Source organism: Larus michahellis, chromosome 4 (genome assembly GCF_964199755.1).
Source record: "Larus michahellis chromosome 4, bLarMic1.1, whole genome shotgun sequence".
In the NCBI taxonomy this organism is placed as follows: domain Eukaryota; kingdom Metazoa; phylum Chordata; class Aves; order Charadriiformes; family Laridae; genus Larus; species Larus michahellis.
The window spans coordinates 38,240,486-38,264,653 of NC_133899.1; the positions used below are offsets into that span (position 1 = coordinate 38,240,486).

At 36.4% G+C, this 24,168-nt stretch overlaps 1 protein-coding gene across 8 annotated transcripts in view; it reads right to left on the bottom strand.

Moving 5' to 3' along the window:
• Window positions 1–8,895: 8,895 nt before the first annotated feature.
• The window catches only part of PAPOLA (poly(A) polymerase alpha), a 43,831-nt gene continuing 28,558 nt past the window's right edge, over window positions 8,896–24,168 (bottom strand). For 3 of the 8 annotated variants that reach the window (XM_074584055.1, XM_074584059.1, XM_074584051.1), the window contains exons 15-22: window positions 22,849–22,958; window positions 20,022–20,143; window positions 18,234–18,376; window positions 16,802–16,902; window positions 15,218–15,438; window positions 14,885–14,950; window positions 13,201–13,275; window positions 8,896–11,062 (exon numbers count right to left, since the gene is read on the bottom strand). In XM_074584055.1, the coding sequence (XP_074440156.1) occupies window positions 10,967–11,062; window positions 13,201–13,275; window positions 14,885–14,950; window positions 15,218–15,438; window positions 16,802–16,902; window positions 18,234–18,376; window positions 20,022–20,143; window positions 22,849–22,958 (934 nt within the window). In that variant the 3' untranslated portion in view covers window positions 8,896–10,966. The remainder of the gene's footprint in view (window positions 11,063–13,200; window positions 13,276–14,884; window positions 14,951–15,217; window positions 15,439–16,801; window positions 16,903–18,233; window positions 18,377–20,021; window positions 20,144–22,848; window positions 22,959–24,168) is intronic. The other 5 variants (XM_074584058.1, XM_074584053.1, XM_074584056.1 and 2 more) reach the window with 3 other exon arrangements.

The following is a 24,168-nucleotide window of genomic DNA, read 5'->3' on the forward strand; positions in this document are numbered from 1 at the left end:
ATATTGCTCAGTTAAGTTATCATTGAACTAACTAGCAGCCTTATTTTACCAGCAGCAAGAGGAGTCAACACCAGAGGCAGAGTTTGACACCGTCACATCCTAAAAGGACTCCAAAAGCATTTCATGCGCTAAAAGAACTATGAAAAATAGTCATCCCGCTTTTCTTAAGGCATGACCAATGTCCTGCATGAAGGTTCTTGTCTCACGTGATGTACCGTTCCCTACATACATGCTTTTCACATACTGTAAACAGCAAAGCAGATTTCTCCAGTTTCTAACCCAGCAGCAGAAGCAGGTATCTGCCTCCTGTGTTCAGGTGACAAGGTAGATCCAATAAAGTTATGATGAGAAACAAAATCACATGACAAATGCTACGCTTAAGGTCCTCTGAGATCTGTCTCCATTTTTCTTTATTTCCTCATCCCTACTCCATATTCCTGCTAATCCCATTCCTGGTAGAGAATATTTTTAAAGTATTGCATAGCCTCTTCTTGGGTGCAGGTAAGTAAACCATGAAGAGACATGAGGTAAAAACAGGAAAATTGAACAAACAGAACTACACTTTGAGTCGTGATTTTTTTTTTTTTTTTTTTCTAATTCATTCTTTCACTGGGCCTGTTGCATGAAGCAGATAATTATTTTTGCAAAGACTAGTAACAATTCAGAATTGTAGAAAAGCTCTGGTCATTGTCAGAATACAAACTGCCATTACTTGCTGTACCCGTTTTTCCCAGTACAAAAGTTTAGTTGTCATTTGCAAGTTATCTGGGAGAATCCAACTTAAACCAAGCCATTGGAGAGGGGAGTCAGGCAGGTAGTTTTCTACCTTTTAGCTCCACTGCTGAATTACGAGGCGACCTTGGGCAAGACAACTACTCTGTATCTTCATTTACCCATCGAAACAACACCTATTGTATTTATTTAGCTCACAGGGGCATCAAGAGGCTTAATTAATGTTTACAAAAAGCTTTGAGATCATCAGATGAGAGGTGCTTATGTAAGTCCAAAATATTATGAAGTCAATGAGGGAAAAAAAAAATGGATAGGTGCCAGGAGAGTCAATGGGACAAACGGCTTCTCCTATCAGTATTGTCCATATTTCAGTTTCTAGTTTATCAGTGGAAATATACACGGCTGTTTAAATAAAGTGTCATTCGTGTTCCACTGTGTACAGAACCAGTCACCACAGCCTGTAGATCTGAAAACAGTTAGAGAGCTGTAAAAGAACTCTTGGGAAGATGTATATTATCTTTTGAGTCCAACACAAAAGAAGTCCTTTCTCCAGAGTTGTTCTATACCCTATAGAAAAATTCCCAGTGGCAGTTAGCAGCACACACGTGGAGTTTGGTTTAACATTTTTATATACTGTAATTTTTTGATTAATGGATACTAGGAAGCATCTTCCCTTGACTGTTTTATGAGGAAGAGCTTGAATTTAGTATCTGCAAGCACATTACCAGTGCCTAAATAAATAAGAAACTCCCCTCTCCCCAAGGATCCTAATGCTATAGCACATCTAGGCCACTGCTATTAACCTCTCCCCTAAGGAATTAGAAATAACTCCAAGATCCCAAGTAAACTCTGTTCCTTGGCTGACTGGATTCCCCATCAGAAGACACCATTTTCATAATTTTCCACCTGACCTGGTGGTAAATTGGCTAAGAATTGCTAAACTGGCTTAGAATTGCTCACAGAAGTGATCTAAGATACTGCAACACTGTCCTACTGCAGGCAGGACCAGGCCAGCTGAAGATGGATCTGCTTGGTACCACCGCACGTCCCCTCCCGCCCACCCCAAAGCCTAGCACACCTTCTGTGGGCATGGTTTTTAATTGCAACCTGTCTCCCAGAAACAAAGGTTTTATGCGGGAAGGCAAGTGCTGTGTCGACCTGTCCAACAAAAATACACCTACAGCAGAAGACATGAGGCCAAACTTTAGATACTTTGAGGGGCCTTTGACAGAGAAAGGCTCAGATAACAAGAGACAGAAGATGCGGAGAGCAATTAAAGCATTATTGGCACGTGTTTAGCGTAGCAGACATTAACATAACTCCCAATTAGGTTTTGGGTTTGCTGCCTCAGTTCAGTCCTCCAGGTAGAATAAAGGAGTTACTTCAAAATAGCAGGACTACTTAGAAGAGTGTTGGAAGTAAACAACTAAGAATTGGAAGGTGTTGAGAAGATCTGAGGGAAAATGGGATGACATTGGGCGCATCCTATTCACTAGTACAGGAGCACAGACACTTGTTTTGGGATGAAGTCGGCCAGCCTAGAAGTAGTTGTCACAATCACAGTTACAGGGCCCCATGTTACTTCCAGTTTTTATTCTGCGGTGTTGCACAGGCTGACCCTCAAAAGGTGGTAAACCTTAACTTCTGCTATTTGCTTAGACTAACTTCTATATAAACCAGGTAGAGCTTCTGTGCCATGCTATGCGCACTGCAGGAACAATGTGCTGCTTCTGCTGCTTTGTAAAGCTAACATGCTTTTCTCTTCTCTACAGCTGTCAGACACACTACTTTAAAAAGGACTTATTTTTTTTTTAAATCAACAGAAAAATAGAAGTGGTAAGTTATTTTTGCATTTACTATGTAAATTGCACTTCAAAATTAAGTTTTCCTTAAAAAAATTAAAACCCTTTACACTTAACGATTGTGAAGAACCTAAATGCAAACCACGAACAGACTCATACAAGAATGTCTTCCCCGATTTTCAGACAAGCTTCCGTATGAAAGCGACTGGAGCTTGGAGAACTAGAAAAATTCCTAAATTGTAAACGAGAGAAGCCAGTCTTACAGCGATATCCTCACCACCTTCACCGGTTTTGTTTGCAGGGCGAGACAGACCACAGATCTGCATCATTTGTTTGTATTGCAGAAGCTGAGAAGTGGTGTAGCCAAAATATATTTTCAGATACGTTATATTTAATACACATCGTACCAACGTATCAGTGAGCTACAAAGCTCGCAGACCGCACATAAGCAAATGGAAAGACAATGACAGGATTAAATAGCTGATAATCAGAATAGCAAACAGGTAATGCAGCTTTTAGCGCTCTCTTTTTCCTGGGGAAAAACCATCACATGCAAGCCTGTGCATTTATATACAAATATTTTTTTTTTTAAAAAGTCAAAGTAGGACATAGCATGTGTCCAAATAAATACAGCACCAAGTTGCCCAATTTTGTTGTTTTCCCCTACTGGAAGACTGTTCTAATAGCATGTACAGGAACCTTTCCTCTTTCACGTGATGCCCTTAGAACTAATTTACAGCAGGATATAAAGATGATATATCTGATACAAAAGAGAGATTGGAAAACTAGCGTATGAGTTTCAAGTAGCGTGTGATTCGTGCTTACAGTAGAATCCAACGGAATAACTTTAAAGCATCTTCTATATGAAAATTCCAAGACATTCCCAAACGTTAGCAGCCAGTATTTGTGAAACGTCTGATAATCACTGATCTCATTTCGCATACAAGGAGGTTGAAGCAAAGAGTCAATAGCCCTGTCAAGGTCACATATACGCAAGTCAGGATTAGAATTCAGGTTTGGCTTTGCCGTGAGTCAGTCTTTCTAACAAACTGCTTCATAGCATAGTTATAGCTGGGGTCTGTTCCTTTGCTTACACATTATATATTATTTCTCCTCATACAGCCACATTAAAGCATCTTTGAAATAATATGACTCCTTTCATTTTGAAGAAACTAAAACAGTAGGGCTATTTTCTAAAAGGAAACATCCTGCAGCACCAGAATGAGCTGTTAGAGCGGAAGAAAGCACTGATGACGTGCGACGGTGGTGGAATGCACAGGAATGGACAATTCATTCCCACAATTCTTTGAAAATTGTTGTCTCTTGTCATTTTGAGACGTAACAGCGGGTGCTATAAGTAAAAATGACTAATTTGAGGTAATCTAAAAATTTAACATACTAAAACATTAAATAGTAATAAACGGTAAAGATATCTCTACTTTAAACAAAACTAGAATCCTACTTTCGTAACGAATGTTCAGATTAAATTTGAAAAACTAACAGGCCAGGAAGGAAAATCAACAATTCAAAGTGTGACTTCCTTGCATTTTTAAAAATACACCCTATTGTAAATCAAATGTAAAAGTATTCTTTAAGCTAAAGAAAAAAAAAAAGGTCCTAACGGTACTAGATGAAACTTGCCATTTTGACTTTATCTGCAAAGACAGAACATCTGGTGTGCTTCTGGCTAGACAGGGCATACGCAGAGCAACACTACTGAGGCTGTGAAGCAATTCCTACAAAACCAAACATAAACGCAAGAGTGAGTTAGCTTATATCCCTACATAAAAAAAAAAATCTTCTTAGATTACTATAGTCACAATCAGTTAACTGACAGACTTGAGATTCTCCAGAATTAAACCTACCTTTTCATAAAACACACTTTGAATTTGTGGGGTTTTTTCCAGTAGCCTCAGTCAAGATGCAAAATTTAAAAATTAAGAAGAAATTCCTTGCGCCCGCACCAACTACTGGAAAAGTGTTACTACATCAATGCAACATTTTTTTTTTATTCACACCAACTACTACAAAACAAGATTTCACCCCTATCTAGGTCAAAGGCTGACAGAACAGAAGCCCTTTTATTAGTGTTTTGTTAAAGAATGAGAAAGAATACATATATAAAGAATGAATTTATGAATTCATTAGTAAACTACTACACGTTTCAATGCAGTTAAAAAAATAATTAGGAAACAACATCCTGCGGTAAATAACGCTGGAAAAACTCTATATGGTATTTGTATATTTTGTCCAGAGAGAATGATCTACCACCACTTAAAATGCAATCAGACCAAAAGGATTGATCTTCCTCCTGTAAATACATTCAAAAGCAAAACACTGAAGCGTGGGCTATTAAAACTGCTTTTTAAGTCACTGTTCTTGATTAGGGTTGCCAGGATCTTTTCATCTCACTACCTACAAGAACTAGATTCTACAAGAACAAAAGGTACTCCTAGATGAGATATTGCATTTAGTGGTCAAAGTGATGATTAGTGTAAAGAAAATCTACACGCTGTTCTGGATGAAGGCAAGAAACAATAGGAATAATCACTAATAATCCTAATATACTGCATGAGCAGATGGCCTAAACCATCAAATGTTTTATCAGTCTTACTGTTTTTTACATTGTGATGGATAAAAATTATCCATGATAAACTGTGGCTGAGACAATGAATGCTTCCATCCATCATTCTGGGCTTCTCTTATTCCAACCATGTGACCGAGCTGAATCAAGTTTATGACATCTTGGCAGGGAGATTCCTACAGAAACTAATATCTAGATTGAGTACATGAATAACGCAATTATTTCTCATAAAAACAAAACATGTTAATTTTAAGAAGGGATCTCTAGTTCACTTCACTGAACCAGACCACAATGAGATATTTTAAAAGACCTAGCAGATCGTTCACAAAAAATTTCAGAACTTACCTACACTAGCCTTTATATCGCCGCCAAAACTGCTTTTGTTCTCAACAGGCTGTAAAGTTGGGTTTTTTTTTTAAATTGTGTGACGATCCTAAATAAAGGAAATCTCACTTTAAGAACGTAAGCTAAAAATCTAATAGAAACCCTTCCTATAAGCCACAGACTCCTCTCCTCACGCACTGAACAGGCTTGGCACAGCGTCCAGGCATGGCCAGCTCTCTGCTGGGGGCAACGTTCTTGGCTGTGAAGGCAGAGCGTGCCCTCTGTCACTCATGGCGAGCAGTCCTGTCCAACTGTCTCTTCTCGACAACTTTATCATCAATCTCTTTATTAACAGCTCCGCCGCAGACTGGGAACGCAAACAGGGACAGCGCGCATGCCAGGTTTGGGGAAGGCAGGGAGCATCAGGCGCCGCACAGGGCCAGGTTTCAGCGATGCTGAGGCAAAAGCTGTAGTGCAAAACCCTTACATGCCGTTTTAAGAAGTATCACATTTATTATCATTACCTAGAATCAATCTTCTAGTTGGGGAGAATAAAAATAAAAAGATATTCCTCAAATGTCAAGGATCCCCCTCCCCCCCCCCCATTTTATTTTAATGCCACTCGAAATGCCCGATGAATGGAGGGGACGTGACCCAACATTCCATTCAACATTCAGAATTTTACCTGTTTCAGTTTAGCGTATTACCCCGACTGAAGCAAATATCACAGGAATAATCTCAGATGAACTGCAAAGTTGGAATGGATACGTAGATTTTAAACATATAAAACATTTACCTAAGTGGCCTTATATGAGGAAATTTACTTCTAAAAATACAAACATAAAATGCATTTATAAAGTAGATGCGCTAACTCGCAAATAAGACAGACAAAAAGACATCTGCCCTTGTAAACTGCCTGGGATCTGTGTGGGCCACAGTTATTACAAGGCAGTTTAAATGTATTGGCTATTTTCTTAAGTTAAATAAATATATGCAGCTTTCCTTACCCAAAAGTTGGAGTTTTTATCACCTTACGCCAATAGTAATTTTCTTCTTTATCCCTTCCTGTTACTTGCCTGGATTCTGGCTCTTATATAAAGACAATTTTCTGCAAAAACCAAGCTTGATAATATCTGCATATACCATTCAACCATTTTTTTCCCAACCCTTAGTATGCTGTTAAATTTGACTTTTTCTGAATTCAGTATCTTTAGAGTTTATGAGGTAAAAATTTAATAAAGTGTTTATGACATTGTCATTCTTAAGTTTATTTTAAACATTCCAGTAGAACACAGAGGTCATAAAAATACTGAGATCATTAAAAAAGCCAGACATGCTGAATAGGAACCGCGATCTGGCTAATTCATTAAGTGTGGGAGGAAGAAAGAGAGGTTACCTAAAGATAGCATTTCCAGAATTTAGTCAGAACAATACAAATATCCCTAAACTTTATTAAAAAACCAATAGAGTTAAAATACCCAAAAAGCAGATGGGACATCCAGCAGTGGTTCATCACATTACCTTTTTCATAATAAAAATGCCCTCTGAAGTTTGATATCAAAGTTTGCATTCTTTTGGTGATGATAGCAGCAGATGTTTGATGTTTGTAGATATTTCAAATTATTAGTTTGAACTTTGGAGACGTATCAAACTGCATCTGCCTCTATCAACAAACCCAAGATGGTTTGTTTCTATTGAACAGATCCTTAGTTCTACTAAGAGTATTAAAGTAAACTAAAAATGGTTTATTACTGACATTTCTCCAATATGAACATTGGCTCCTTAAAAAAGTGAACCTACCAAGTCCTCAGCTAATATATGTGTATACAGATGTTTGCGAGTGTATTATCGAGATCTGCACATTAAGTGACACAATTTTTTAAGTATTGTTCAGCCACAATGACGTCGAGGAGAGAGCACTGCAAAGCTACTTGACTCGTGTGTTTATAAAGTTACATAAATGATGCCAGCATCACTTCAACATGTGAAATGCCTTTTGTACAAATGCACGCAACTTCCAAAAAAGTATGTACCATGAGAAAACAAACATACTCTGCTTCCTCAGGAACTACCACAGTAGCTTTTCTTGCATTTAAGTATAGATTCTGGCTCAGTAATATCTAGCATGTTCTTGCTATACTGAATTATTTTTGGTTATTCTACAACCTGAAGTACTCAGTTTTAACTTTTATTATTGACTAAAATTGGTTCTCTCATTAAGGTATATTACTATCAAGTGATATTCATTATTAAAAAGAAATGCAGTAAGAAATAGCATGCACGCATACTACCTACAGCAAGGAAGCACAACTTCAGCTAGAAGTCATCAACTCAAATGTCTGACTCAAATCAGTATGTCTAAAGCCATCTGTTGGAACTATGGCTTATTAATGTTAATTATTTTGGCCACAACAGTAATTTTCAGCTTCTTGTTTGCAGATCCTTATGAGTCCGTGAACTTACTTCTGGAGGTTCACGACAGGTAACTCAGAAAAACAAGCCTATTGAAGCCTATTGCCAGTAGATTGAGAAACACTGAACAGAAATTTGTATATCTACTAGCAGATTTTTATTGGTCAGAGAAAATAAGAGCGGAATTAAAGCCATAAATAACATCAGCTCTGATGAAAGGAAGATAGGGTGGGCAAGATATAAAGATGATGAATCTGTTCTAAACAAGACAAGCAATTGCACGCTGTGAAAAATATATACAACACAAAGGTTTATTGTTTTAGGCAGGGTAATTATAATATGAAGACCATAATCATCAGTGGTTTTAGCAGTTAAAGACATTTTAGTCAAAAGGAAGCTACTTATTAAAGTTACTCACATCAAGCATTTGCAGTATTGGGCTCATGCTGATACAAAGATCAATCAAGTGATGCACAGCTACGTGTAATTTTTACTTTTATTTCAGGGTAAGCTTAAACTATTTGACAAGAAGAGAAATAGTGCCATCTGCTGACACAAGAAAGTCACTCGCAAGAAAAGCAAGTGTAAGATGCCTAAACTGTTACAACTAATGTTTTTTAAAAAAATGGAGTTCAAACTTTTAAAGAAAGCAGTATAGCCCCAAATTGTTTATGCAGACATTTCTTACAGCTTTGTCAGCTTTCAATAATTTAAAAAGAAAAGCTTTTATGAATTTTAGGAATTTAAGACGGACTCCTAATCGGGAAGCAAGGAATGGATGCTCAACATTTTTTGTTTGTGTTTTTTTTGGCAATAAAAACCCCCGCCAATCCACAACCTTTCCCTTTAACAGACTAGAACTCAACATCCTGCTGAGCGTGACTTCCACTTCCTATATCTAACATCATGCTTATTTAGAAAACATTTATGTACTATTTCTTTTAGGCCACAGCATATTTTGTCTTAGCAGAAAATTTCAGAGTTAAGTATGAATTAAGAAAGTAAAATTCATTTCGTACATTCAGAAAAATCAGACAACTATGGGATTGTGCTGTTTTTTATTGTGTTTTCAATGGAGAAATACATCATCTGTTTACAAAATAGCTCTTGAAAAATACAAGGAGTACAGATACTATAAAACAAAGCAAACTCCAGTCATGAGACACTACGTACAACATGCGAAAGCAACAGTCTGATCTCCAGGTTATGAAAACTAGAATTAAAAAGTCACTATACAGAAAGGTTCCAAGTTTCCAGCTTGGCAAAACTTGGGTGCAGTTACATGAAACGTTTAATAAAATGAAAAAGATTTTCCGATGTGTAAACAAAATGACAAGACTAAATTTGTGCCTGGCAATTTCGATCTAAACTCCATAGCTACACAAAATACACAGACACCTTGTACACTTCAACTGTTAATATAACCTTCTTTGGGGGGTGGACGACAGCAGGCTGCACAGGGCAAGGAAAAGAGAAATATTGTATACTAGACATCTTAGAGACAAATGGCAAAAAAAAAAGAAACCCTTCAGTTACTGCACAGCCTAAGTAAAAGAGAAGCTACACTCTGACTTTGGAGAATTAATTTAGAAGGATAAGGGGAAGAGTGTAAGTAATTTAATTTTAACATGAAAGATGCACGTGTAATAGGATGGAGCACAATGGGAGAAGGGAGTTCATAAAACATGCTAATCAAAGTATGGGGAGTATGGTTTGTCATCCCACATATTTCAGACTTAAGTAATAGTAACATGAAGTTTGTTATCTACATCTGGTATTACTGTTGGTATCCCTCACGTTCCTCAAATACTGCTGTTCTTTGCCATGAGAGATTCAGTTCTTTCAAAAGAAAAAGTTGTTATTTTTCTGATAGGACTACAAGAACAAAAAAATAGGAGTAAGAGAGCTTACTAGATGTCAAGTCGTTACTAGAAATATGATTTTTAAAAATTCAGTGTTGTTCAGTATGTAAAACCATTTCTGATGAGCCATCTAAAAATAAAAAGGTTAAAATTCTTAGGGAAAAATCTTTTTGCCTTTATTTAAAATTTGAAGCTTTTTAATGCATACAGGACTCATGGAGTGTACAAAAATCATCTTATATTTAGTGATTCAAAGGCCATCAAGACAGGTGTTATATTTCACAGGCACGCAATATTTACTTAAACACTTTAGTCATGGGACAAAATTTTCAATTTGTGCCTACAGGCCACAACGTATTATATGTTTAAGGAAAGGGCAGGAAGGAACCCAAATGAATACATGGCTTGTTTTTATTTTATATAAATAACTACTGTCCTATATGGTGCATACAAGCTGCAAAAAAACCCCAACATTAAACGCAAAAGCTTTTCCCAAGAAATAAAGGGATCAACAAAAAGGGAATAAGGAGTCTGATTATCTCAAAGGAAAGTTTATTTGCTGTTTGACTGCTGATCTGTATGCACCTTAAAACAATCCTATAAATAAAACTAGACCACATCTTAATCATGTCCCACCAATACCAAAACTTCCCAATTACTTCCTCAACTTACACCTTATAACCTCAAGATTTGACATTTCGTTTTAAAGGCTTACTGCTGCTTGATGGCAGTTGAACTAGATATACTATACACTTTATTTTCAATGTATAGTATATCATAGAACGTCACCCAATTTGCAGAATACTACTATTGAAGAGATTCTTCAATAAAACGAAAGCGCATCAGCTGAAGATCTAAAATTAGTCATACTCCAATAAAAAAGTACATAAAAGTGCATTTACGGGATTCTTATGCCAGTTTTATCTCAATTTTGAAACAATGCATCAAACAAATTCAATCAGAATGTCAAATATGGCTACAAAGAGTGTTCATGTTTTTAAAGGCAGTAATCCTTCAAAATATTTAACGCAACTGTTGCTAACACATTAATTGTACTCCTGGCTTCGCATACTAACCTGGACTTCCAATCAAGTGGTGATTTTAGCCCAGAAAGGGAAGTGCACAAAATATACCTAAATCCATTTGCGATTATGTTCTAGTCTTGCACCCTCCGTTCTCCTTTTTTTTCTAGCATTAGAAGACAACAGGTTGAGTTGGCAGATACTGTTTATGGACCCCTGAGGTTGTTTTTACCGGTTCAATCTCAATTTTATTGAATTCTTGATAACAGGAATAGGATTTGCAGGGAGAGCAGGGATATCTGAAAGGTCTGTACTGGGTGTTTTCTGAAAAGAAAAGAAGAAGTTTGATTGTATTTTAACTTTGTAAATATCAAAAGAAAAATATTGAAGTACTTGGCACTAACTTTCAAAAATAAGATCTTTACAAGAGTTTTTTTTAGGAATGTATCAAGATAAGGGTAATTGCACATTATAAATACAGAAGCAGGTATTTCCTTTGCCTACACAGTCATTATTAAGGAAAATTTGTACAACAGTCTCTTCCATAGTGTGCATTTCCTTTTTCAACAACTGCAAGAAATTAGGAAGCACTGCAGATAGAGCTGAGCCTACTAATAACCTGTATTATAATAAAACGTAATATTCACATAAGGGTGCTTGATCGGTGACATCTACTATCTGATCTACATGTTTAGTATTTAAAAATTCCTTTGAACAATTCAGTGCTAAGCCTCAGCGCCTTACAGATGAATGATGAACAACTGTCCCCCAGTGCAAAGTATGTGTCTTCGTACATTCACATTTCAAACTGTTTAAAGCTCTTGACAGCCAAATTTCCAATTTTTCGTATTGGTTTACATCTACATGGAAAAGGGCTGATAAGCTCTGAAACACTGCTAATATGACTGGGTTAAGAATTTCACCTTGAAAATAATGTGAATACTTTTTTTCCCTCACTTAAAAGACTTAAATCCCATTCAGCAAAATTGTATCTAAAGCCAAATAAAGGGAAACACAGGAAAGGCACACTCTCAAGATTCAGTGTGACTCATTAATTTCTCACATGCTTAACAAGCCTCTATTGTTGGTTGGTGGGTTTGTTTTGGTTTCGTTTGGGTTTTTTTGTGATTTTGAAAAACTTCTCTTCCACTGCAGATTATTTGCCACCCCAATAACACAGTTATTATGCAGTACTTCCCATGATTTATCATAAAACGTTCTCTTACGTTATAAACATTCAAAATTAATGTAAGGTACATTTAATACATGGGGAAAACTGCATTAAAATGACTGCTCTTAATTGTTGTTTTATTAAAACTAAATAAATCAAGTTATCACTGACTGATACGGTAGCAAAGCAAAATGCAACAAGGACTCAGAGCAAAATAGCTTTGACTTCCCACCTCCCCAAGCCCCCAGTAGCTCACTCTAGTTGTTGCTGACCTGTGGTTTAACATGTTTGCTTTCTGCAGCATGAGCAGTGTTTTAAACAAAGCCAACGAGAATACTGAAAAAAGACAGAAGAGGCCCACCATTCTTACTGCAGCTTCCAGATTACTTTTGCTAAAGTAACAACTACACAATTTGTAAAAGCCACAAAGCTTTATATAATCATCCCTCAACAATAGGTGAAATAAGCTTGGTGTACTAAATGCAGCAGTTCAGAGTGCCCACGAAACAGCTAGAGTTTCTGCCAAATAATTTTGATACCTTTATTCAGTACTGCTCATATAGTTCAAAAAGTCCGGTAACAAATACCACTAATACTATTGCAATGTACCTCCATTTTCAATCAATACGTTTACTGTAAAGCGTACATAAAAGGTTTTGTGATGGTGAAACTTTGATCAGTAGAGCGTTAAGAGAAGCCTAAATATGCTAGTAAAGACAAAGATGCGCAATATTAGGGACAAAAATTTAAAGTGAATGTCATAGAACTCTTAACTTAATGTCTAATTTTCCAGTGCTCCTTATACTTGTGATACCTGCAGTGAAGCAACACAGCCGGCTAGTGAATTATGATTGTAACTTCCCTCTCCCTCTCATACCAAATATCAGAATCTGAAGTTATATTTCAGACATTCTCAACCTCTACCAGGGTATCTTTGAGCAACAGATATTTAAAGCATTTGTCTCCTTATTAGAAAGGATTATTCTGTGATGTGCAAAGCACAAAGGAATAAACTGAGCCCCTTACTTTGAAGGCACAATTCAGAAGAGCGAATCCAGGTTCAGTCAGTTTGTATGGCAAGCCATACATGTTTAGCTACAATGCACATTCAATAAGATCAATGACCATCTAAAACACAAAAATTGTGACAGTAACAACAAGCAGCTTTCCATACAATGGATTTATATTAAAAATTATACATTTATTTTTAACATCTGGACTTTTTTTAATTGCAATGTTTTCACCACAGATTAGCACACACACACACAGGTGTTGCTTTTAAAAACAGTACCTGAGGAGCTTGCAGAGAAGTTGTCTGAAGAGTTTCTGTTTGAGAATTAACATTCACTTCTGTCTCAAGTTGCTCCTAAAAAAACAAAAGCATCAACACTGTTACACCACTTCCAACTATAAAAGCTATTTATACAGAACTCCATTAACCAGGACGCCTTAAGTTGTGCCTATACAGCAAAAGAAAAAAGGCAAGTACCAGTACTTGCTGCATTGATATCCATCCGTTTAAAATGGAATCACCACACTAGAGAATATTTTGCTCATTGGGAATTTGACGTCAACACAAGCTACATCACTTCTCAGTTGTCACTTGTTTAACCGCATAATAACTTTTATGCGGAATTCTACAGGAAAACATTACAGGTTATTCAACTCATTAAAGACAAAAAGTGTAGCATCAAGGAAGACCACGTGAAAAGCTACTGAATTTTTTGCAAATTCAACTGCTTTTCCACTCCTTTCGCCATTCTGCTAGATAAGTTTTCCTGCTACTTTGATGAGTTGAATCAGCTTTCTAAATGAACAGATGAATGTCAGAGCCAGTTTTTTCAGGTAAAACAGTGGGACTGCATAGCTAGAGCAGGACAGTGGCACATTCTCATTTTAATGAAAACAGCCTGTTAGTTAAAATTGTACCATTTAGTAAACCATACCCTAACAAAAAGGCATGTGTTTCATTCATGTTAAAGAATTTCATTCCTCCATGCATATTAAGGACATAAGATTTAAAGGAGACTGACAACAAAAGCTAACAGGATTACCTATGTCTTTTATAACGATCTGTATCAAGAGGATCTATTTTCAGTGTTAGGATTAAATGCTTACATGCATTTCTGCCTTCACCTGTCTCGAGTTCAAAGAGATTTCAAGGTGACTATATAACAAGATACAATTCCTCACTTAAGGGTGTGGAAACCAAACCACAGCACTCAAACACTTTAATAGATATTTTAATTTCTCAGCGTATTTTCCAGAGTATCCCAGAGACAACAGAACATGCCCTATAGAAACTGTATATGCCCAAGTGGAGAACTGCTATCGTAAGGCTAAAGACAGACTGTCACACTTTCTGTTCACCAATAAGCAGAAAAATTGTCTGCTAAATTACAAGATACTGGAGGGGCACGCTTGAAGCTCTGCAAGTCCCCAAAAGTTATGCTGTAACTTCATACAATAATTTCACTATAAGAAAAGATTTACCATTGATTTATTTTTTTTTTAATCCACAAAGTGAGCAAGGTAGTACCTGGCTTTGGGATTCAAAAATCAAAATGGAATCACAATGGAATACACAGGACAACTGTTCTTTAACTAAGCATCACACATCAAGTTTGGGATGCAGGCAAAGTAAGGCATACAGACACACCCCAATCTGATTTAACAAATTTAAATACAATCATTAATTCTTTTGCTATGCATAAGACCGTATGAATGACCAGCAAAGAAATCACTGTCCTACGTGACCACGGACTCAGGCTCAGCTTAGCCTGGCAGTGGGTAACATACTGCAGTTCATCAATGTTGACATACACATTGAAAAATAACACATCATTTTGATACCTTTACTGGAGAGAATATACTGTATCTACAAAACCTCTTAGTCATTCCAAAAGGGAAACACAGTAATTTTCACAGGAGCCACAATTAATATACACAAAATTGTATGGTCTAGGCATAAATACCTTAGTTTCCATTTTTTCATCCTCATTCAAATCTATACAGCTAGTATCTTCACTTATTTCATCCTGCTGAAATGCAAACAAACACAGAAACTATTAAAAATCATAAAAACATATTTAAAAAACAACAATAAGGTCGCATTTTTGAAGACAGAGTTAGTTGTAAGACTTAACATGTTATACTGTAACAAGAAAAATGCTGTTAAGACAAGAATTTAGAATCTAAGCATTTATGCTAATGCAGTACATGTGTCATGAGTATCAGCATAATAAAAATTCACTCTAACACCTAAGCAAGCTGAATGCATAAAGCAGACATCTCAAAATCTCAAATACCTCTTCAATTTTCATTTTCTTGGGAGACTCTTCTTTATGGGGAGAAGACGTCCTTTTCACTGCTGTGACAGGGCTAGGCATTTTTGTTGCAACATTTCCTGAAGTTCTTGGTGATGGATTTAATAGATACGCTGAGGAAACGATTCTAGAGATGGTAGGCTTTGGTGGCGGAGAAATGGCTGGTTGTGTGGCAGTTTGAGGAATGCTTTCATTTGAAGTACCTATGGAGAAACAAGTTAAAAAGCTTCAACATGATGAGTTGATACAACCATTTCAGTTCCATCACTGGTATTTTTGGCCTCTACTCAAAACCATTGGTATCAAGTAGGCATCAAGGATGTGGCACCATTAGTAGTATAAGCATCACGTTTGGAACAGCAGGTGTGTATCCACAGCACACTTCAGCTTCGAGCTCATTCTGAGAGAGAATTCTTGTACCAGATACAGGGTAGCCACATGGCAGCAGGGTATACTAGCCCAGACAGAGCTCTGTGCTAATATAGCTTTATTGTTCTTGGTAGCCAAAGAAGTTTTATTGTTTCCGTACTCTACTATATATATGCATTGACAAAGACTGCCTTAAATCAAATACAAGAGCAATCTGATACTCCCTTTGTCACTCAAACACGAAGTGTTTCTCAGGCTCAGAGTATGCAATGACAGATACGAAGTCATCACCGAGCATCAGATAAAGATCTGACGTTCCATACATCCTTTTGAAAAATGCTCCATATGACAAAGCTCTGCCTCATCAATTACATACCTCAAACCAATACATACACATAGGGAGATGCTCCAGGATGAGGAACTTTTTCATTAATAACCATCAGGTGATTGCTTTTGATTAACCAAAATACAAAAAACAATTTCTGATATGCTTCCAAATAAAAAAAAAAAAACATTCATGTCATTTAAGCTCCATTTAGTGCTCATGGACAAACTTACTCACATTGATGCACCTGTGACTAATGATAAAAATCAGAACAGTAAGACTCCACCGTCCCACATGTCAGAGTGAAATAACTCACTAAAAAGTCAGTTTTTAATCATTTTTTTTAATTTTTAAGCAAAGTGTACTTTTTCTTGTAGAAAACAGAGGATAAAGTCAGCACACACAGTGGGACATATTTGAAAAGACATCAGTAAGGAGCCTGTGTTCTGCTTACATCTGAATCTTTTTCGTTCCTAAAATCACCTTCATGAAGCACAAGGAGCAGGAACATGGAAGCACAGATTACAGACAGTACAGAGTCACCTCTTGGGTTTAACTACAAAATGGATTAAAAAAAAATACAAGAATTGCTCTTCCAGATGTAGACAGTTTTTCCTCACTTGACCAACTGAACTATAGACCTGCATCAGGTCATTGGAAAACTACTGCTATTGCGAATGGCAAATCCCTAAGAACAAAAGAACAAACATGGCAGCACAAAATATTCCACCACAGTTTCCTGAGTCCTGAAGAAATTCATTAAGGAGAACATGTTACATGTGTTAAGTAAAGACCTCAAACTGGATAAAACACTGCTTTATAAATGTTACAAAAAAATCAATAGAAACAATACACTATCCCATTTTCCTTACCCCCTGAGCTTTCACTGGAATTTATTTGTGGCACAGTGACTTCAGAAGCCTGTATGTTGGTCACAGATGCTGCTGTTACAGCTGGCGCAGGACTGCTTCTGCTAAAAAGAGAAAAATGACAATGCTGAACATCAGTAAATCTATGGTGCTATATAATCTGCCTTTCATCACATCATATGCATGGACAGTAACCATAGCTGATAGGATTTTACCTACATTACAGAGCAGAACTTGTAACACTATGTCACAGTAGGAAGACAGAAATGAGCACTGGCAATCTACTATCAAACTTGAGCAATGGAAGCTATTTGAAGAATTTGAATCATTTCAGAGATAAGTTTTTTAGACCGGTAAAAAGTTGCATTAAAAAGAGGCAAAAATTAAGACAATGTCTGCCCGAATAAAATGCAGGGGAAAACCGTAGGAACTATTTTCCTGAAGGACAAAACCTTGTAGAAGGACTAGAATAGAAAGTTAGTTTGTTTTCAGTCTACACGCACCATTACAATGGTGATTTCAGTCTGGACTTCCCAAGCAAAGGCCTGGGATTCCACACGACAAAAAAATTGGTTTTTTTAATTTTCAAGAAATAGAGAAGCAGTACGTGTCTAGGATCAACACAGGGCGATTTCCACTTGAAGCCTGATATTCTCGATACCACAGACTTGTTTTAATAGCATGTCAGTGGCATCAACTATTGGAAATAATTTTCCAAGGAATACTAACTAAAAGAGCACTTGTCAAAAGGAGTAAGTTTAGTGAACTTAAGTATTTTATCCTACACAATATCCTACAATATACATCTAATACTGCACAATTGTAGGAGATTGATGTTAACTTCTCTGTGTATCACATAGACAAAAATGAGACTCTTGAAAGATGAGAGTAGAATCCCATTTACTCGGGCAAATTGAAGTTTAGATAGGGAAAGACTTAATAGAGAAAGTAAGTATTAAAATAAACATTAATATGCACGCTATGAAAATACAATGGAAAATTATGTTCCTAAGCTTAACTTGCAAAGATATCATCAGTAATAGCAGTAGCACTACCGATTTCCCAAACAGAAAGCCTGAACTTCTCTACTGTCTCACATTTTGATCCAAAACTCACATAACTCTTCCTCACTCTCACACCTCAATTTCCTGCTCACTACCTCTTTCAGCCTCCTACTGCAGCGCCCCATGGCTTTTATATCACCTTGTTCCTCTAAGCATCTTTACCCACCTTTATAATTCCTCATCTGAAGTCCAATGGCATGCTCCCTATGCCACAAATTTAGCCCTGCTCTAGCGCTCTAACTAGGAATAAGAATGTCTGCAACCTCCAATTTGGAACACTCACACCTTGACAATTGTGTTATCTCACACATGCAGTATTTACTATGCTTTTACACAAGTAATTTAGGAACAAGACCAAAACTCTTCATTACCCCTGAGAACTTCCAGAACTGTTCAATGGACTCGTCTTCATAGCACTAGTAGGCGAAGGCACAGACGTGCTGTTATCACTGTCCATAGACAAGTCTAGGCTGTTCTCATTCAGAGCTGTCAACCTGATCCCTTCTGTCGAATGCTGCAATCCACAAGATAGAAGAAAATTATATTAGTCTTTAGGGCTTAAAAATCAGCGAAGATTCAAGTGATGTAATATTTTAGTTATGCAAAGTGTTAGCTGTTACATTTGTGAAGAACAAAAGAACCGAGAGGCAATTTAATAGTGATGAGCTTCCACTGCAAACTAAGTATGTATGCGTGTCTTAAGTACTTTTTTAGAAAAAAAAAAAAAACACCCTAAAAGAAGGAGCATTTAAAAATGTAAAACATAAATGGACAATTTTCAAATCCTTTTACAAGTAAATAATCCGCTATCCTGTCACTACAAGCATTTACATTTTCACATTCACAATTCAGGTACGGATTTGTCTGAACCAATAATGTTCAAAACCAGAAATAGTTATTATGTTTAGTGATTGTCTTTTCAGCTTTATTTCAAGGGGTTTTTTTTGTGGGCTTACAGATACTGCTTTCATTAACTTCAAATAATACTGATGTACACCAAAACTGCAATTAATACAAAGAATCTAGAGACTGATTTGAACTTAGACAGTCAGCAGGGAAGAAAAACCCTCCTCTGACATAGTACTACTTAAAGAGATGCATTACTTAATATTTACGTTGTCCTCTGAAACATATTATAAACAGATTTACACTTGGTTTCAATACAAGATTTCCTATTCTTTAAAAAAGCAGGTAATAAAAAGACATGGTAATAAAGCACGTTATTCAGATACACCTAAAACAGAGTATATAACAGTGGTTTAGCTATTCACAAAAACAAGTAAACCTGTATTGCTCTCAGATTAAGCTAACACAAAGAAGCAGGGATTTTCAAATACAGACTAAATGGTTAAATTCAATGTTCCACCTCCTTCCTCCTGCCTCCACTGAAAGTAAATCACATACAACACAACAGCTTAATTAAAAATTTTGCTACCATTCTCACATGTGGCCAACAGGTAAACTAAGTATTGAGGGAGAAAGTAACCCTGGCCAGGCAATGGGCAACTTTCTGATGTCAAAACTGTCATCTAGATCTTTTAATTAAAATACCATACAATACCAAAAGCTGCCAAGTTGCAGGTTGAAGAATACTTTCCCTCAAGCTATCCTCAAAGTAGTCAACCTCAGTTACAGCAGCAGACTACCATCTTAGATACAAAAAGGCAGCAACAAGTTCAATATTCTACTCTGCTTCTATTTGATCACTTGTAATTTTACATTTAGGACACTTGCAGGAAAATCTAAGTAATAAGAAATTCAGAGGAAAAAGCTGGAGATAACAAGAATTGCTTGACTGATTGTTCTACTGGTGTTGTTACAGACACTTCCTTTAGGTGACCTGCATGTTAAAATAGCAGGAGAGCTTTAAAACCTCTTTATTACACTTTCATAAGTCTGTTTAGTTTAAGAAAGCCAACAAAACACAGTATTTCAGCCAGACCTGAAGACACTATCCATGTTGTTGATGTTCTGGGAAATCTAGTATTCTATTTAGTGCACCTACTAATACTGCTACAGGCAAATGATATCGCATTGCTTATACGAGTAAAACTAAGGTTTCAAAATGTGATTTTAGTTCTTTGATTAGTAAGTATAAAAAGCTGAGGAATCATTTCTCAATGGCATTTTTATTGCTCTCAAGTATTAGTCAAGTTTACCTTTTTCTTTTTCTGAAGCACATGATTCGGTAGCAGTTGGTGAAGTTGCTTACGTTTCACGTGCCTTGCAGCAATCTTCATATCCATCTCAAACATCTTGCTGTTTATTGCTTGCCTATAAACTACACAATTAGAATAACATTAAGACATATTGAAGCATTTTGCAAAGTCCACTTACTTGCCCAGGCAGAAACAATTTGCATTTCAGAACATTTATTATGTTCAAGAACAAGCATAGTGTTTCCTTGTTCTGGAGGAAGACAGTGAACTGCCTGCTATACCAGCACTGATAGTACAAACGCTAAAATGTTACTTTGGAAACAGGTGATCCATTTTCCAAGAAAAATATCTTGCAAGTAGGCAGGTCTCTAAACTGTATTGTTAACAAGTTTTAACAGTAACAGCTCTCTGAAGTGAATTCTTCATTTCAGCTCAAAGGGACTAAAGACAGAAATAAGATTTCCTCATAAGAATTACAGTATTTACATAAAACTATTTTCTTCACAGTTGATTCAGCTTTTATTTATGCAGTTCCTACAACAAATGAGTTCTAATTCAGGAGCTGAATGCTCGTGTGCTAATATAGTACAAATCATTCTGGCAACTCAGATACTGCTACGTTTTTATACAAAAGTGATTTACGATTGGTTTTTTTCTGCTGTGTTTTGGGTTTTTTCAGTTGGTTTGCTTTGTTTTTTTTAATTATGTCTACTATTATGAGCTATTTCTCTTCACCTCAGAACATTTACTTCTAGTGAGTCAACATAGTTAGCGCTAGTAAAGGAACTACACTGCAACCCAACACCTTGGGTTCAAGTAAAGCCAGGGAAAAATGAAGAATTTCTTCTTCTTTCACACTGTCTATACAACGTTGAACAAAGCTGTGGCAGATGTATGAATAAAATAATTTTTCTCTAGATCTGAAATACAAAAAACTTAAAAGCTATCTCCCTTATTCACTGTCTATTCTACAAATGTTAAGGAATCTCATTGAATTGGCTGGGAACATGTAATTAAAAAGCTGTTAAGAGACAGACACACAAAGAGCTCAATGAACACTGCATATTAAAGAGCCTGCTACGCTAATTCTTGGTATTGAAGAAGCTCTGTGTAAAGATTATACAAATTACAGTTAGGGTAGGGGCATGCTCAGGAAAGCAGTCCATACTCCTGACATTAGGTCTTACCAAAGTTTCAATAGAAGGAAAATCCAGCCCACTCTTCACAGCTCTATTCCTCCCCCTGCTCCCACTAAAAGGCAAGCTATTCCCCAATTTCATTCCTGAAAATGCTTCTGTAGTTTTGATAAAATCTTAGCATCTATTCCAAAAGACAGGGCAAACAGAAGTTTTCGGGATGGATTAAAAACACAGCAGACAGACCCACGTTGATTTGGGATGATAAAGAAACCCACAACACACAAACAGAAACTGTTTGCATTTCAGAGTGTATTTACAAATTGAACAGAAGACTATACATCACAGTCTACAATGATTTTTATGATATGCTACTTAATTTAAAATTACATATATTTAGACAAATTTCAGATTTGAATGTAGTGCAAGTAAATCAGATTCAAAATCAGAAGTGCAAGTTCTAGTATTTTCATACCAAAAATCTGCTAAGTACACTATTGAAATATCCATTTATAAACAATAAAAGACCTGAGAAACTGTAACTCGGATTCTTCACTCCTTCAAAGCAACAGCTAAGATAATATGCCTTTTCTACAGTGTTAAAAATTAGGATGATGTGTCTACAGTTTCATCTTCACCACTTATAACAAAAATGCATATTCCACCTCTGTTAAGAAAACAAAAATCCCTTTGACAAGAAAAGGCAGTTATATACATATATACACACACACAGACACCCCCCGACACTGCAGCTATGTATGACAAAAAAGAACTTTCAAACCTTGGCATGATTTACTTAAATATATCCGTATGTATACCTATATTAAATTCACTCATACACTCACATGGGGGGTTGGGGGGGGGCAGAGGGGTATACAATTTCATCATTTCCAGTCTTACTGAGTATTATAAATCCAGAGACCAGGGTTGCATTAGGTAGCACTTGAACATATTCCTTTAACTCTGTAAACATGTATTACTTGAGCCTTAACTGTCATTTGTTTAAAAAAAAAAGATATTTCAAATTTATTAGATAAGCCTGTTAAAGGTAGTGTCCTTTTCTGAGTTTTAAGTCTCTGGAGAGTCACACTCCCCAGCTGTTACCAATTCTTTGCCTACAGATTTCTTATGTGTGTTCTAAACTATTTTCGTGAATCAAAGAGTAAACAATGGAAAAAAAGTCAAAAAGATTTACTTTCATGTCCAACACTCACTGCAAGAAAAGTTACTGAACCAACTAGCTAGTATGAAACACCATGGAATAAAAGGCTTTTTGTTCTAGGGTCTACTAGATACTCAGCTTCAATCCACTGATTACATGTTTTTGTCACTTAGTGAAACTGAATTTAACTATACGCATATTTTGAAAATGAGAATAAGATAGGTAGTTTGCCTGATGATTGACATGATGCTTGATTGCTGTTTAAATAAAGATCACAATATACCATTTTTAGTGAGATCTGAAAGATTTGTGTGCATCATTTCAAACAGTTTTAATGAAACAAACTGAAAATGATTAGTCTGAGGTGTCTAGAAGCATTAAAACTCATTAAAACTGTATTTCATTAAATAACACCTTAGCTGAATCCTTCTACTCTATATCTAGATACAATTCTACTACTGAAATGGACTACATTATGAACAAAGACAATAACTTATTAATACCAGGACATCTAGAAAGCAAGACTCACCTGTGTCTGTAAAAGACTGAATGTCGTAGGTAAGATCAACACTTAAATTTTCAGAATTTTCAGTTTTCTTGAACACCAAGCCAATCACCCACATTGTACGGTATTCCTCCCTGGAAAAATTTATATAAAAAAGTAATGTAATACTGACGAAGAACTGAATCATCTAGTAAGTTATATGCTGCGACAGTCAACAGTTGTATATTTTAGCTCCACTACCCATGGCGGGGCTAGCCATAGAAAGGCAAAAAACAAAGGTGACAACATTTTTCATTTGCAATACAAAGCAAAGTCATGAAACACTGACACATCTACCTTCAGCAAACTTAATGAATTAAAATCATCAGTATATTACTTCATTCAACTGTGCTTCTGTATAGATTCTCTCATTTTTAGGAGTTACAACTAGTCATCGCAATTGTAAAGGAAATAAATTTGAAAGGAGATAATAGATTTTCGGCACCTGAAAGCAGTTAGAAACTATCCCCCAACTAAACAACTTCTATTTTGCCACCTAAATTTGTCTTCAACTCTCAAATTTCTTAACTGTAACTGACGACAAAATACAGTTTTTAGGTAGGAAGAGCCTCCCTTTGACAGCTCAACTTCACACTATATACACGGAAGATGGACTATTATATTCTATTACAGAATACAGTGTAACACTTCTGTAGTAGCTCAAGACATTTTACGTTTTAATTCAAATGTCTTTCCCCCGTAAGACTATTTCAGAAGAACGCCATTTTCCAACCAATCAATGAAAAAATTTAGGCAGGCTGGTGAAAGAACACACATGTTTACATTGGGAAAATGACCCTTCCTAAAAGCGCTGCCTGCATCAATTCCTCTGAAACAAGCGCTAAGTGGAGCCTGTCATTATGCAGGCAGTTGTAGCTGCATTTACCACCTAAAATGATCCTGCAGAGGTACTGCCTGCCATTGTCCAATTTCAGTTGGAACACGTGCGTAATTTATGTATATAGCTTTAACAACAAAAAAAAGGTAGCACCATAGTATCACTGGAAGCAGTTGATGTCTGGAAAAGGCTGTGTGGAAGGTAAACAAGGCTTTTCACATATTCCCAGCAAAGACAGGAATTTCTTCCCTGTTCTCATGCTTCACACAAAAATATGATTCCTTACAAGTTAATTACAACATTATCTAGAAATGAAATAAAGTCTTAAAAGGAGTTTTAGCCCACACACCTGCAAGCATTGTTTTGAGTGGGGGAGGAGAGGGTGGCAGAGCGGGGAAGGAGCTGAAAAACATATGCAATCCTGAAAAGTCTGAAGTGCTTGGTATTCTCTCCACTGCTTCCACATC